This window comes from Sminthopsis crassicaudata, chromosome 4, assembly GCF_048593235.1.
Source record: "Sminthopsis crassicaudata isolate SCR6 chromosome 4, ASM4859323v1, whole genome shotgun sequence".
NCBI classification, from domain to species: domain Eukaryota; kingdom Metazoa; phylum Chordata; class Mammalia; order Dasyuromorphia; family Dasyuridae; genus Sminthopsis; species Sminthopsis crassicaudata.
In genome coordinates, this window is record NC_133620.1 from 68499209 (window position 1) to 68512148 (window position 12940).

Genomic DNA, 12940 nt, shown 5'->3' on the forward strand with positions numbered 1-12940 from the left:
AAAACAATTCTTTTAAGCCAAGCAAGTAACATATAAGTAATGAAACATGAAGTAGTATGAACAGGTTATTTTAAAATCTGAATAGCATTTATAAGAATCTGTTGAGAATAATTTAAGAGATTATAATAGATTACATAATTTGGTCAGTTTTTGTTTTAAAAATACGGTCTTGAGCTTTAAAAATAATCCTCATGTAAGAAGATGTAAGAAGATCTCTTAATATAGTGCTCTTATTAAAATGGTCTTTGAAGCTAAATACATAAACTTGATAAATATCTTGAGAGAATTAGCTTTGATCTTTATGTGTGTTTTTAATAAAAGCAAAGAATAAATCACTAAGAATATTTTTTGGTCAAAACTTGAAGTGGAGGTGATGAAAAATGAAGTTGAAGTGGATAAAGAAAAAATCCCAGTATCAAGTGCTAACAAAACAGAACCTTAGATCAGAGCTGAGGTAGCACATTTCTGTGGACCAAAGTAATAGTTCTTCAAGGCACCATTGGTTTTACTTATATTAGAGGACCAAAACATAACTAGATCACTTTTTCTGACTCTTTTTCTTTTTATGTTTTTATATTATATTTTATATTACCATGAGGATATTAATTACCCATTAATGTTTTATATCTTACCTCAATTTGGATGAGATTCCATCATTAAATCAGAAAATTACAAAACTAAAGTTGGGCTACCTCCTGCCAAACTAAGCCTAACCTCAAAGAAAAGACTTGATTTAAAAGTCTATGTATTTTTCCATTATACTTATTTCCCAAAACACTTTGATAAATCCTTGTTCTCTTTTTAAATAAAAATAATGTACCTCAGTTCACCCCACGATCTTTTTTTCTCAACAAATTCCAGATCCTTCTATTGTTTTGATACATTCAACTACCTTTCTCTGTAATTTCTTTGATGTCTTCTTTTATCCTGAACTTCACACAGAAACAAGATGCCCCTCCCCCCCAAAAAAGCACACTAACCCCCATCATGAGATCAAATATATTACAAACAGCTCACTATATGGTCAGAGTTCTGGATGCAACAATTCAACTACCTGGAAACCTGATCCTTGGTCTGTTTTCACTTTGGAAAATACTGGTCATTTAAACCTTAGAAAAATCTACCTGGTGTTGTCGTCTTCAATAAAACTTTATTGTGTGTTTGACTAGAATCCTCTAATGAGAATATTAACTCTCTGATAAGGAGATGCTTTCTTATATTCTCACTTAAGAGAGTGAGACTGAAGACCCTGTAGTAAAACCTTGGAAAAATATTGTCCTAATGCAGTTAACTGTGATGTTATCTAGTCATATTTTAAAAGAACTCTCAATTGAAAAAAAACTATTGTGCAGCATTTCAGACCCGATTGATTTCATCAGTTTTCATTGAGGAAGCTTCCACAAGAGGTAAAAAGATTTAAAAAGTGCAAAATTGTCCTAAAATTAGTATGCTGCTTTTCAGAGTGAATCTCTCAAAAATTTTCGAAGACCAATCATATCTACGTTGTCCTTAGTATAAAAGCCTATACTTGATAGAATTCTGTGCTTAGCTTTATAGAAGACAACCCTTTTCTTCTATCTTCTTGACTGGTTGGACTGGCAGCACCAGGTGGGAGATGCGACTCCACAGGCCGCTCAGTTTGTCTGAATCCATGTGATTGAAGGAGCTGGGAGTGGATGAGTTAGTGAACCTAGCCCAAAGCAAATCCCTTACTTTTTCTTCAGTTTCCCGTGGTCCCACACCTGCATCAAGTGTCTCCTCTTCTAGTAGAACTGTCAGCACTAGAGCGACATCCTTGAAAGCTGCATTCTCATGGTCACAATATTTGTAGAAGATCAAAGTGGAACCTGCAGGCAGGGACTCAAAGCGATGGACCACAGCGGCTTTATGTCCAACCTCAAACCCAGTGCTTAGCTCAATATCCACCAGCAGCTTGATAGTGTCACTGTCCTCGGAGACACGCTGAGCGCCATCGATCCTGATGGCAGAGACATTCTGGAAGAAAGTGTAGGCATCAGCAATGTGGTGGCTCAGGCACTTCAAGGTCTCCTTTCCCTCCTGAGCAGCTGTGAAGATGATAGTGGCTGGCTCTGTGGGGTTGGAAGCATTCAGGTGCTTCTGAAGGAACTTGCGCCCCCGCTGCCAAAGGTAAGAACTCTGCCCTGGAAACTTGTCCTTCAGTTGACTGAACTGATCCAAGAAGGCTTCCAGAGCAGGGTTTCTTGGCACCCGCTGGGCCTGGGAAGAGAAGCTGCCACACCTGGAGACAATGACCACCACAAAAAGGCACACAGCCAAAAGACAGATGAAGCGTCCTGCAAGAAGGTAGAGGAAGCATGAGCCACACACAAATCTCAGGACAAATTTAAAGAGGAACCAATAGAGACAATGCTCCCCACATCCCTTTTGGCTGGTCCCTTAATTTCTTTGACCTTTTCTCTATCCAAAGTCCCCTAGATAGCCATTCTCTCCTCTTAAGAAGATCTAATATCACAAAGGTCAGGAAGAAAATGCCAACCAACCTTTAAAAATGACTAACACCAGATTACTTTCAGTTTATCTTGTGACACTTCCTTCCTATTTTGGGAACTTCTATATTGCTACACACAGCAAAGCTGCTTGCCAGCTCTCAATGTAATAATGTATCAATTATCTAATGCACCAACTTTCTTTTTCTTTTTTTCTTTTTCTTTTTTTTACCTGCAAATGTATATTTTGAGTTATTTTTTAGAATTTTGGAACAAGTAGCTAATTTGCTCCAGAGATTCTCTTCAAGGTTCTTTCCCACATCCTGGGTCCTCTCTTTGCTTTCTCCAGATATGAGTGTTTCCACTGGTTCTTGTTGATGACTTTTAACCTCTAGGAACAAAAGAAGAAAAACATGACAAATCACTAAAAGAATTCTACTAGCTATCACTGACCTAAAAGATTAGTTTCCACAAGGGATTTTTATACTCTGTAACAGTACAAATCTAAAATGAAAGTTATTTGTCTTATAACTCTCACTTTTCTTTAAGACTTGACATTTATTTTCCTTCCAGTAAGGGAGAACACAAAATATTAGTAACTGGAAAGAAGTGAAACTCATTACCTCATAAGGGAAGGACACTGTATCCAAAGATTTTTAATTCCTTTCAGTTTAAGATACTGCAGTGATAACCTGAAACAAGACTATGAAGCCAAATCTAAGAATGTGAACTCAGCATGAAATTATCTTGACAAATAAATGTAGTAGTTTTCACTACCGAAAAGAAGATCTTAAAAGTACAAGGAAAAAGTACAAAAGTAGTTTGAAAATGTAATGAAATAGAAATTTATTAAATATTTGAAAGTGAATCACCACCATAAAATAACAGATAAATATTCTGGCTCTTAAGTCATCAAAAACCTATGATTTTTCAAGATTCTGAATTTCTGTATTAGAATTTTACATTATATGAACTCTATGGGACAGAATTAGTCATGAGGCTCTTTTGCTTAGTAAGAGATTTGCAAAAGTATCTTGAGAGTCATATGTAAAAATAAGACTACCTTTGAGTCTCACACTTGGGTCTTTCCATCCTAAAAAAAACTAACTCTACATCCCTTTAACCTACTGCATTCTTCTATCTTTATCTCTCTACTACTTTTCACAGATAACCTCCTAGAAAAAGCTGTCTTTGTTCAGTTCTTCCATTTTCTCTCTTATTTCTGCTTTTGACCTCATAACCCAACAAACTGCTCTCTCCAAAGTTATCAGTACTTCTTTAACTTCTCTGTAGCTTTTGACACACTAATACACCTCAATGAGTTTCATGGCTGTTCTCTCTGGATTCTCCTACTACCTCTCCAATTGCTATTTTTAACACTCTTTTGCTAGATCTCATAACCTCCCCCTAACATTGATTATATCCATAGATTCTTTCCTGAGTCCTTTTCTATGTATCCTTTAAAAAAATTTTAAGAGTATTTTATTTTTTCCAATTACATGCAAAGATAGTTTTCAGCATTCATTTTCATAAGATTTTGAGTTCCAAGTTTTTTTCTCTCTCCTTCCCTTACCTCCCCACGCCTTACCTGACATAGGTTATACTCTACATTCCCTTTCTTAACAACTTTATCAGTTCTACATTGAATAATTGAATATCACCAAATTTCCTTATTTCTGTGGAGATCATGATCATCCTTCTGGTCTTACAGATTCATGACCTTGGAATCGCCCTTGACTCCTGACTCAGACATTTATCACTTCCTAGCTGTGTGACCCTGGGCAAGTCACTTAACCCCAATTACCTCAGCCAAAAAAAAAAAAAAAAAAAATTAGGGGCAGCTAGGTGGCACAGTAGATAGAGTACCAGCCCTGAAGTCAGGATGACCTGAGTTCAAATTTGACTCTCAGACATTTAACACTTCCTAGCTGTGTGACCCTGGGCCAGTCACTTAATCCTGATTGCCTCAGAAAAAAAAAAAAAAAAAACTTACACCCCATATCTAATCAATTGTCAAGTTTTATAGATGTTATCTCCACAACATCTGTTGCATCTGTCCCCTTTACTCACTCATACAGCTAGGCATCCCCTTCAGGTCCTCTGGCCTAGTACTGCTAGTCTCCTAATTGGCTTTCCTGCTTCAAGTCTCTCCTTTCTCAAATCCATTCTCCACAAAAGCAATTCCCCAACACATTAGACTTTGTAGCTCTTCAGCTTAACAGACAATCAAAATGCCTTATTAACTCTAGGTAAAAATACAATCTTCTTTGTTCAGCATTAAAGCCTTCCCAATCTAGCTCTGGCCTATCTTTCCAAATTTTTTCATTCACCTACACTATAGCCTACTCATAATGTCCTTCTTAATATGTCTTTTCCACATGACATCTCATCTCCCTAAGCTTGGAAGACTTTCCTCCTCCTCAAGCCAGCCTCCCCAAATACCTGGTTTAGTTTCATCTAAAGCTAAGCTTAAATGCCATCCGCTAAGTCTCCCAGCTCCAGGTCCTTCCTCCAATAACTCTATCACTTTGCACATACGAGTATATGTATAGAGAGATGGTCTGTCACTCCTGCCAGAATAGAGAGATGGTCTGTCACTCCTGCCAGAATAGAATCTACCTGAGGACTCAAGACAATTTCTTTTTTGTCTTTGTCTCCCCAATTTCTAACAGAGGGACTGACATACAGTAAACCTTAATTAAAAAAAGTTAATTGATTGATTAAACTAATATTGAACTGGAATGAACTTTACAAGGTGCCTTATTCCAATCTCCATACCCTCCGGATCAGGTATATCAGGTTCATAGAGGGTAAAAAATGATTTAAGATGATGACTCAAATTGATGCAGAATCAGGCCTAGAATTCCGGTATCCTGACTCCTTTCTTCTCCAGTGCTGCTTCTGCTACATGATGTTGTAAACAAAATTTAATTTTTGGCTAATAGCTAATTTATGTACCCAATAATACATTAACAAATAGCTTCCAAAATAAATGATAAAGTTACAATCAGTTTTTACTCAAGGTGGTAAAAGTTCTACATTAGTTCTTTCTGCTTATGGTAGATTAAGATGCATTCTTACCACCAGGCTATTGGCCTTCTAGAGGGAAAAATACAGGCACACCTAAATTTAACTTGAGACACATTTAGGAGGCAAAATTAATAGGGAGGCCTCCCTCTTATGAGACAAGTATCAAGGGAAAAATCCACTAAACTTAAGGATAAACTGAAAACTGTATTGAATTATTTTTTTTCTGGGTGTTTGTACATAAATGGGATTATTATATTTTACAAGTTTTTCCCACACACACACACACAAAATAGGAATAAATACAAAAGTAATTTTTTGGGTGCTGGGGTGTTACAGCAGTTCAGAGGACTTGGCAAGATCTCATAAATATCTCATATTTGAGCTGAGTTTTGAATAAAACTAAAATAGAAGGATTTTAATAGGCTAAGTAAAGTAAAAAAGGAATGCATTCCAGGCCTGGGGGCCAGCCTATCCAAAGGCACAGAAGTTGGAAAGTCATGTATGAGGAACAGTTTAAGCAATTGAAAAGAAATGTAGGTAGATACAGATATAGCACCAATGATGAGGGTTTTGAGATAACTTGGGTACTAATTCAAATCATGTTAACAGTAATAGAATTAGTATGTTTTTTAAAATGTAGATTAGCTACTTTACTTGACTGAAATTTTTTTCCTTACCTTGTACTGCAAATCGTTTCCTCACCATAACATCAGTCTCTAATGCTTCTTTAGTAGGAACTAAGCTCTGGGTTTCCACAGTGTCTGGAAACTTTTGATCAGTATTAAGCTCCTGTGAAGTACTGGATTTTTCATTATCTTCTCTGAGAACAGCAGAAATGTTCTCCTGGGGAAGGGACAGACTTTCCTTTTCATTTAAAGAATTGTTAGTGTTCTGATCTAACACTTTTTCACACGATCCCTCTGAATTGTGAGGATCCCCTTGTTTACTCCTGGGATCATCTTGGTTTTCCTCCTGCTCTGTCTCAAGTCCAGAAACAGGACATCCAGTCTGGATTTCTTCAATTGCATTTGATACTGTTATAGCCTCCTGAGACTGAAGAGTCATTGTTGGGTCTTCTTCCAAGTTCTCTTCCATTTGACATTCTGTTTAGATAAAAATTCACAATTTAGTATACTTTCTTGAGAATGACTGAAAATGTTCCTCTGCCTTTTAAAAAATTGGTCACCTAAACATCATATTAATATTATTATCATTCTACTTTTGAAGAGCCATATTTTCTTTAAATCACCAATTACCTAAGTTTTATTCTTGGTTTTCTTGATTTTACTACTAGGTGAGTTTTTACTTTATCTTTCCACAGCCCATCCTGGCCCAATTTGCCTCATCCTTCATTCTCTATTTGGATTTTTATCTCAATCTCTTTCCCAGTTACCTAGATTCTACCCCTTAGATCCTCCCCATCCAGTTCTTGCTCCACTTAATGTACTATCTTCTCCCCTGAGAATGTAAGCTCCCCATTAGTACAGACTACCTGGTTTGTCATAATTTTATCCCACAGACTTAGTAAGCTCTTATTAAGTGACTTATAAAATATATCAATTTTTATCCTGGAAAAACTCTTCATCTATTTCTTATATATCTATTGGCAGGCTGGAATTTTTAAATAGAGTTATTCCCTAGTTATGAAAATTATCAGAGCTCACCCATTTAGACAAAATACCAATGCCCTTTAAATTTTAACTTATCTATCGTTTGTGAATTATATCATCATTATCCAAAATTACAGATCACCAATTTGGGCATGTCTTCTTAAAGAGGGGGAGAGAGAGGGAGAAGAAGAAGAAGAGAAGGGGAGAGGGAGAGGGAGGATGAGAGGAAGGAGACTGTATATGTGTCTCTATCTTAAATGCTGATAAAATGCTTGATTTTCTTTTTGTTTTCCCTGAACCTGAAATGTTAACAGTATAGAGACCTCTTAAATGCTCTTTCCACCAATGAAGATGTACATATTCTATACCATGTAATATTAAAAAGTTGCCTGAGGTACTGTGATCATACAACATAAATGGGTCAGAGGCAGGACTTAAAACCTTAAGTGTTCATAATTCCAAGGTTGGTCTTCTATCAGCTACCCCATACATTAACTATCATGTGCTTACTATCATTCTGATGTCCAACAAAATTTAAATAATAGTAGTCACAGCTAATTAACCTATGCCAAACTAGAGAAACTAACTCAAATATTTTCCCTAAAATTTTTTCTAAAAATGTGCTTAATAGACAGCAATTTTCTGTTTTAATGCATCTTGTCTCCTAGAATAGAGACCATGAGCCTCTGATTTCAGTACCACAAAGATCGGACATACCTTCTTGAGGATTTCTATATTCATTGTCAGTCATTTTTGTGCCCCTCTCTTTTCTGGATGTAATGTAATCAGTTTCACTCCCAGGTTTTCCTTATGATGATATCTTGGTTCCTTTTATTTTGTTCAGAAACAACTCTTTCAACCTCAATAAGTTCATGCCTCCCTGGGCCCAAAGACCAGGCCTCAGAGTACCTTAAGGCAAACACAAAAATACAGTAGATTAATGCAAACATGAAATAAATTAATGAATGAGTTTCTATGCACATGATGGCAAAAACAAAATTGTAGTAAAACATTTACATTTCTTGTGCTTATAATATCTTCTCCTCATTTTTACTTCCTTTTGAAACTATTTATATATATATATATATGTATATATATATATATATATATATATATGTGTGTGTGTGTGTGTGTGTGTGTGTGTGTGTGTGTATGCATGTATAATTCCTTTACAGCCCTACTCAAATCCCATCCCATCTATGAAATCTTTAGTGACCCCCTCTTACTCTCCTAAATGAAAGTGATTTCCCCTGCTGCTGAAGTCTCTTAGTCTGAATTTTTCATATTTATTTTGTATTATAATTATTTGCAAATATGCTTCATCTCTCCTACTTGATTGTAAACTCCTTGTGAGTAGAGCCAGTGTATTATTTATCTCTGTACTTCCTTCAATATCCTGTATAATGTCTTATAATTAGGCATAATATGAAAACAATTCATTAATTATTGTTTTTAATTTTTTAAAAAGATTTATTTCCACTACGAAACATTTGGGAAAACAAAGGGACAAAAACTATCCAGCTATAATGGGGATGGAACTCATGGTCCTGAAGTCATAAACATAACTAAAAATAACTATATCACTGCCAAGTATTATAAATAAAGATATTCCTATGTCAAAAATGATGGAGCATGTTGTAAGCCTATATTTGAGAGAAGCTATACAAACATTAATGTTTTTAAATGAATCTTTAAAATGCTAGAATTGAATTAAAATGAAAAGAAAATCATTGCTAAAATATTATTTGTATTCAATACTATATTCTTCATGAGACTTCAATCCACTTCCCCTAGTTCACATGGATCAATACAATCGTTACTGTTCATCTGAAGCTATTATTTACCACAATCACAAAATTTCCAAATATATTTAGAAGGGATCTCACCAACTATCTTGAGTTCAACTCATAACCAAAAAGGAATCTTCTCTATAACATACCTGAGAAAGTGGTAATCCAGTCTCTGCTCAGAAACTTCTAATGGAACACAAATTTATTTCTCAACCTACCTTCTCCCACCCCCATTCAACTTATGGATGTCTTTGAACCTTAGGATGTTTTCCTGACTTGAATTTCCTTCTTTGAATCTTCCAACCATTATTCCTGGTTCTGCCTTCTAAAGGAATTCAGACAAACATGGGAAGACTAATATGAACTGAAACAAAGCGTAATAAGCAGAACACAGAGGACTAATTGTACCATGAATACAATAATAAAAATAGAAAGAGTGGTAAAAAGAAGCCAGACTCTGATTAGAAGGAATAATTTCATGGAGGAGAGATGATTTCTCTCCATTCATTAGAGGTATGGGACACCACAGTTTTAGAGTGTTGTATATAAGCACTCTCAGAGGTGTTTACTGTATGAGTTGATTTTCCTTAATTTTTTCTTTGTTACAAAGAAGGAATAAAGGTTGGAGGAGAGGGGCTTATCTGAAAATGTGACATAAAAATGGAAGTCATCAATAAAACTTACTTTCAAAAATATCTACAGTTGAAAGGATCAATTTAGACCAAAACTAGTACCAAGAATCATTATTTGTAATTTAATTGCTAGTTCAGGGATAATGATAGAAAAGCCATTCTGCTGACATTCCCATACAAATCTATCTTACAATACTGTATATGAAAAAAGCACAAACCCTAGGCTGTTCTGAAGGATCTTTCCTAAACTTGTATTACAAAGTTAAGTATAGCTCAAAAGAAGTTCATACTTTGACATCAGAATACAAAACATTTCTTCTCTTAATACTTAAGTCAAATTTTCAGGTTTAATTGGGTTAGAATATCAGTTCTGAGAAGTCAGAGATTATTGTCTTCTGTACTTTTCCCTCACCTAACATCATTACCTTTCTTTACCACTTGCTTTTTCCTAAATAGAAATTATACAATTACTTTATTAAAGGAAAAATCCCCTGGATCTTTCACTGGTAATAATAATTTGCAGTTTCTGACAGAAGATAAAAGAAACTTCCTCTGGGTAATTTTAATCAGCTAAATTTTCATATGATACAGAAAACTTTTGTAAAACTTTGGGGTTCTCATTTATAATATACAGCAATAGCACCATTAGGTCTATATCCTAAAAAGATCAAAGAAAAAAGAAAAGGATTCATGTGTATAAAAATATTTACAACAGTTCTTTTTATGATAGCAAAAAAATTGGAAATTGAGGGGATGCCTATCAATTGGAGAATGACTAAATAAGTTGTAGTAAATGATTGTGATGGTATACTATTGTGCTAAAAGAAATGACAAGGGGCATGGCTTCAGAAAAACCTGAAAAGATTTATATAAACATCCAGATACAAAGTGAAATGAACCGAACAAGGAGAGTAATAGTAGTATTACTAAGAGCAATATCACAAAGATAATCAACTATGAAAGACAGCTACTCTGATCAATATAATGATCCATAACAACTGCAAAGTACTCACGATAAAAAATACTATCCATCTGAAGGAAGTGAACTGATGAACTTCGACTACATATTCAAACATTTTTTTCCACTTATTTTTCTTCCCTTCCCTTCCCCCCCAACTTAGCTAATATGAAAATGTTTCGCAAGACTCCACATGTATAATGGGCATCAATTATTGTCTGCCTTCTCAATGGATAAAAAATGAGTATGGAAGGAGAGAGAATTTGGAATTCAAAATTTAAAAATGTATATAAAATATACGTATATGTGTGTGTGTTTCCTTTATGGCAAATTTAATTTTCAAGACTTTCCTAGTCCATAATATTACATTTCATTTTTAGGAGAGTTTCCCTTGTAAGCTTTGTATATGTAATCCTTTGAAAGCGTTCTTAGTTTGACTGTACTCAGATTTTGACAACTATCAAGGCACAGTGATGTAAAAGAAAAAGCATTTGGAATCTGAAGCTTAAGTTCAAATTCTTACTGCCATTTTATTATCTGTGTGGAAACTTATATCACAGGTTCTTACTCCAAGCCCAATGCTCTTTCTACCCTGCTGCCAATTACCGAGCAAAACTCTTCCGGCCAGTGCTATTATCTCTACATTACAAAGTCAAGTAAATAAAAGAATCTGTGACTCACTTGATCAAAGGCTACATGATAAATTTACAGAGTAACTGGTCATCGAATTCAGATCTACCTACCACCATACCAAGAAGTGTGTGTTTCCCTATAAACACTTTACCCCATGTCTGGTACCTTTGTTTCCTCAAATTGTTTAGAATACATTGGAGTGCCCCAAGAATTAAGTGAGGTTTTAAAAAATGTTTTTTTACTCTCCTACTATTAGGTGATTTAATTTTTATTACCCCAAATGGGTTATTTATTTACTAATAAGGTACATTAAAAAAGTATTAGGTTAGAGCCTTCAAATTTAATTTTAAGAGAATTGAGAAAATAAGTTGAGGCAAAACTACTATTATTGTTATGATTATTATTATTTTATTATTAATATAAGAATTGAAACAACATTAAAGATGTCTGTCCAGGTAGGAAGATCCATTTTAGTTAACAATACAAAGTTAAAATATAAAGTTTTGAGAGTGTGCTGACCTCTAAGAGTTGGGTTCAAATCCTGCCTTTTATACACATACATGTATGACTCTGGGGAAGTCACTTAAGCAACCTGAGAAGCCTCTAGTAGGATGTATGCAGGCCTGTTCTACTTGGTGAGGAAGAGTTCCTCACAGGGAACTAATACAGCTGACACTAGAGGTCTGGTGGGAAAAAAAGTTTCACAATTCAGCATTTCTGCTAACAGAAAGAACAGTTATAGAGGCCTGCTGGGTACAGTTGAGTTTTAGATAATTCAAATAATATCAGTTCAACAAACACTGTATTAGTAGGAAAGCAGGACTGGATTCATTTCCATAAGTATCTCCACCGCTTTGTATAGTACCTGTTAATACTTACTGACTGATACAATGCAAAGTCATTCAAAATATCATGTGATTTGAAGACAAAAGAGGGTCCGCACATTTATATTACGTAACCAAAGTGTTAGATGCATTGGAGAACCGACGTGTTCAGAAGCTTCAAACTTTGCTCCTTCCCAACTCTTAAATGCTTGAGAGAAATTCATCCTGAAGTTCCGTCTTCAACTCTTCACTACTCTTAACTTTACTATATAGCTAACTGAATAGGGTTTCAACCAGACCCAAGGGCTAGATTTCTAGTTCATTCTCTAAAAAAATATAAAATTTTATAAGAATTTCCCTTTTTTTTAACACCTTTTCACCAAAACACAAAATATGTTTCCTTATTTGATGGATTTTTTTTTTTTTTTTTTTTTGGATAAGGGAGGGGATTAGTAAAAGGACACTAGTAAAAAGCAAGCATTTTGGAAAATGAAACTATGTGAAGCTGAGTATTTTAATCACAGAATTTTTTCAGCTAGGACTTAAAGATTAATTATCTAAGCTCTTTATCTGTTTCAGATGAAAAAATTGAATTTACTTACTCATAGATCCTTGATGAGAGGAAAAACCTTCTTAATAGTGGATTTTGAATCAAAGCTCACTTCAATAATCAAATTCCAAAGGCATGAAACTTTTCGGTTTTCAACCCGGACAGGAAAAACAGGTATACACACCCGTGCCTTCAAATCCTTCCCAGTCAGAGACTGTGAACTCTGCCCCAGGGAAAAGACCTCTAGTGGAATGCTGGGAGTAGTAGTTTTTTCTATCCTTCCTATAAGGAAGTTTATGTTACTACAAGTTGCAACAATGATCAACACATACATGTCACATTTTGTTTTGGCAAGTAGCACATCAAAATTCTTATTTTCAGAAAATTGTGAAAATTCTAAAGATATGCTCCCATCTTCTGCTGACATCTAATAGTTGACAGCTAT

The 12940-nt window shown here is 34.9% G+C and overlaps 1 protein-coding gene across 1 annotated transcript; it reads right to left on the minus strand.

Moving 5' to 3' along the window:
- Positions 1 to 1130: 1130 nt before the first annotated feature.
- On the minus strand, positions 1131 to 12704 carry TOR1AIP2 (torsin 1A interacting protein 2). The gene is made up of 5 exons (XM_074308502.1): positions 12548 to 12704; positions 7826 to 8017; positions 6176 to 6601; positions 2701 to 2859; positions 1131 to 2315 (listed from the first exon to the last, which is right to left on the minus strand). Exons 2-5 carry the CDS (start codon positions 7857 to 7859, stop codon positions 1552 to 1554), a joined length of 1383 nt encoding a protein of 460 aa, XP_074164603.1. The 5' UTR covers positions 7860 to 8017; positions 12548 to 12704; the 3' UTR covers positions 1131 to 1551.
- Between the last annotated feature and the right edge of the window lie 236 nt (positions 12705 to 12940).

What these genes read in the sequence shown, in the direction of transcription:
- TOR1AIP2 (XM_074308502.1), bottom strand. Translation starts at nt 7,859, where the DNA reads ATGACTGACAATGAATATAGAAATCCTCAAGAAG. An exon ending in ATATAGAAATCCTCAAGAAG is followed by an intron (nt 6,602 to 7,825) that starts GTATGTCCGATC and finishes TTATCTAAACAG; the next exon opens with AATGTCAAATGGAAGAGAAC. An exon ending in CTCAAAATATACATTTGCAG is followed by an intron (nt 2,316 to 2,700) that starts GTAAAAAAAAGA and finishes ACCTTCTTGCAG; the next exon opens with GACGCTTCATCTGTCTTTTG.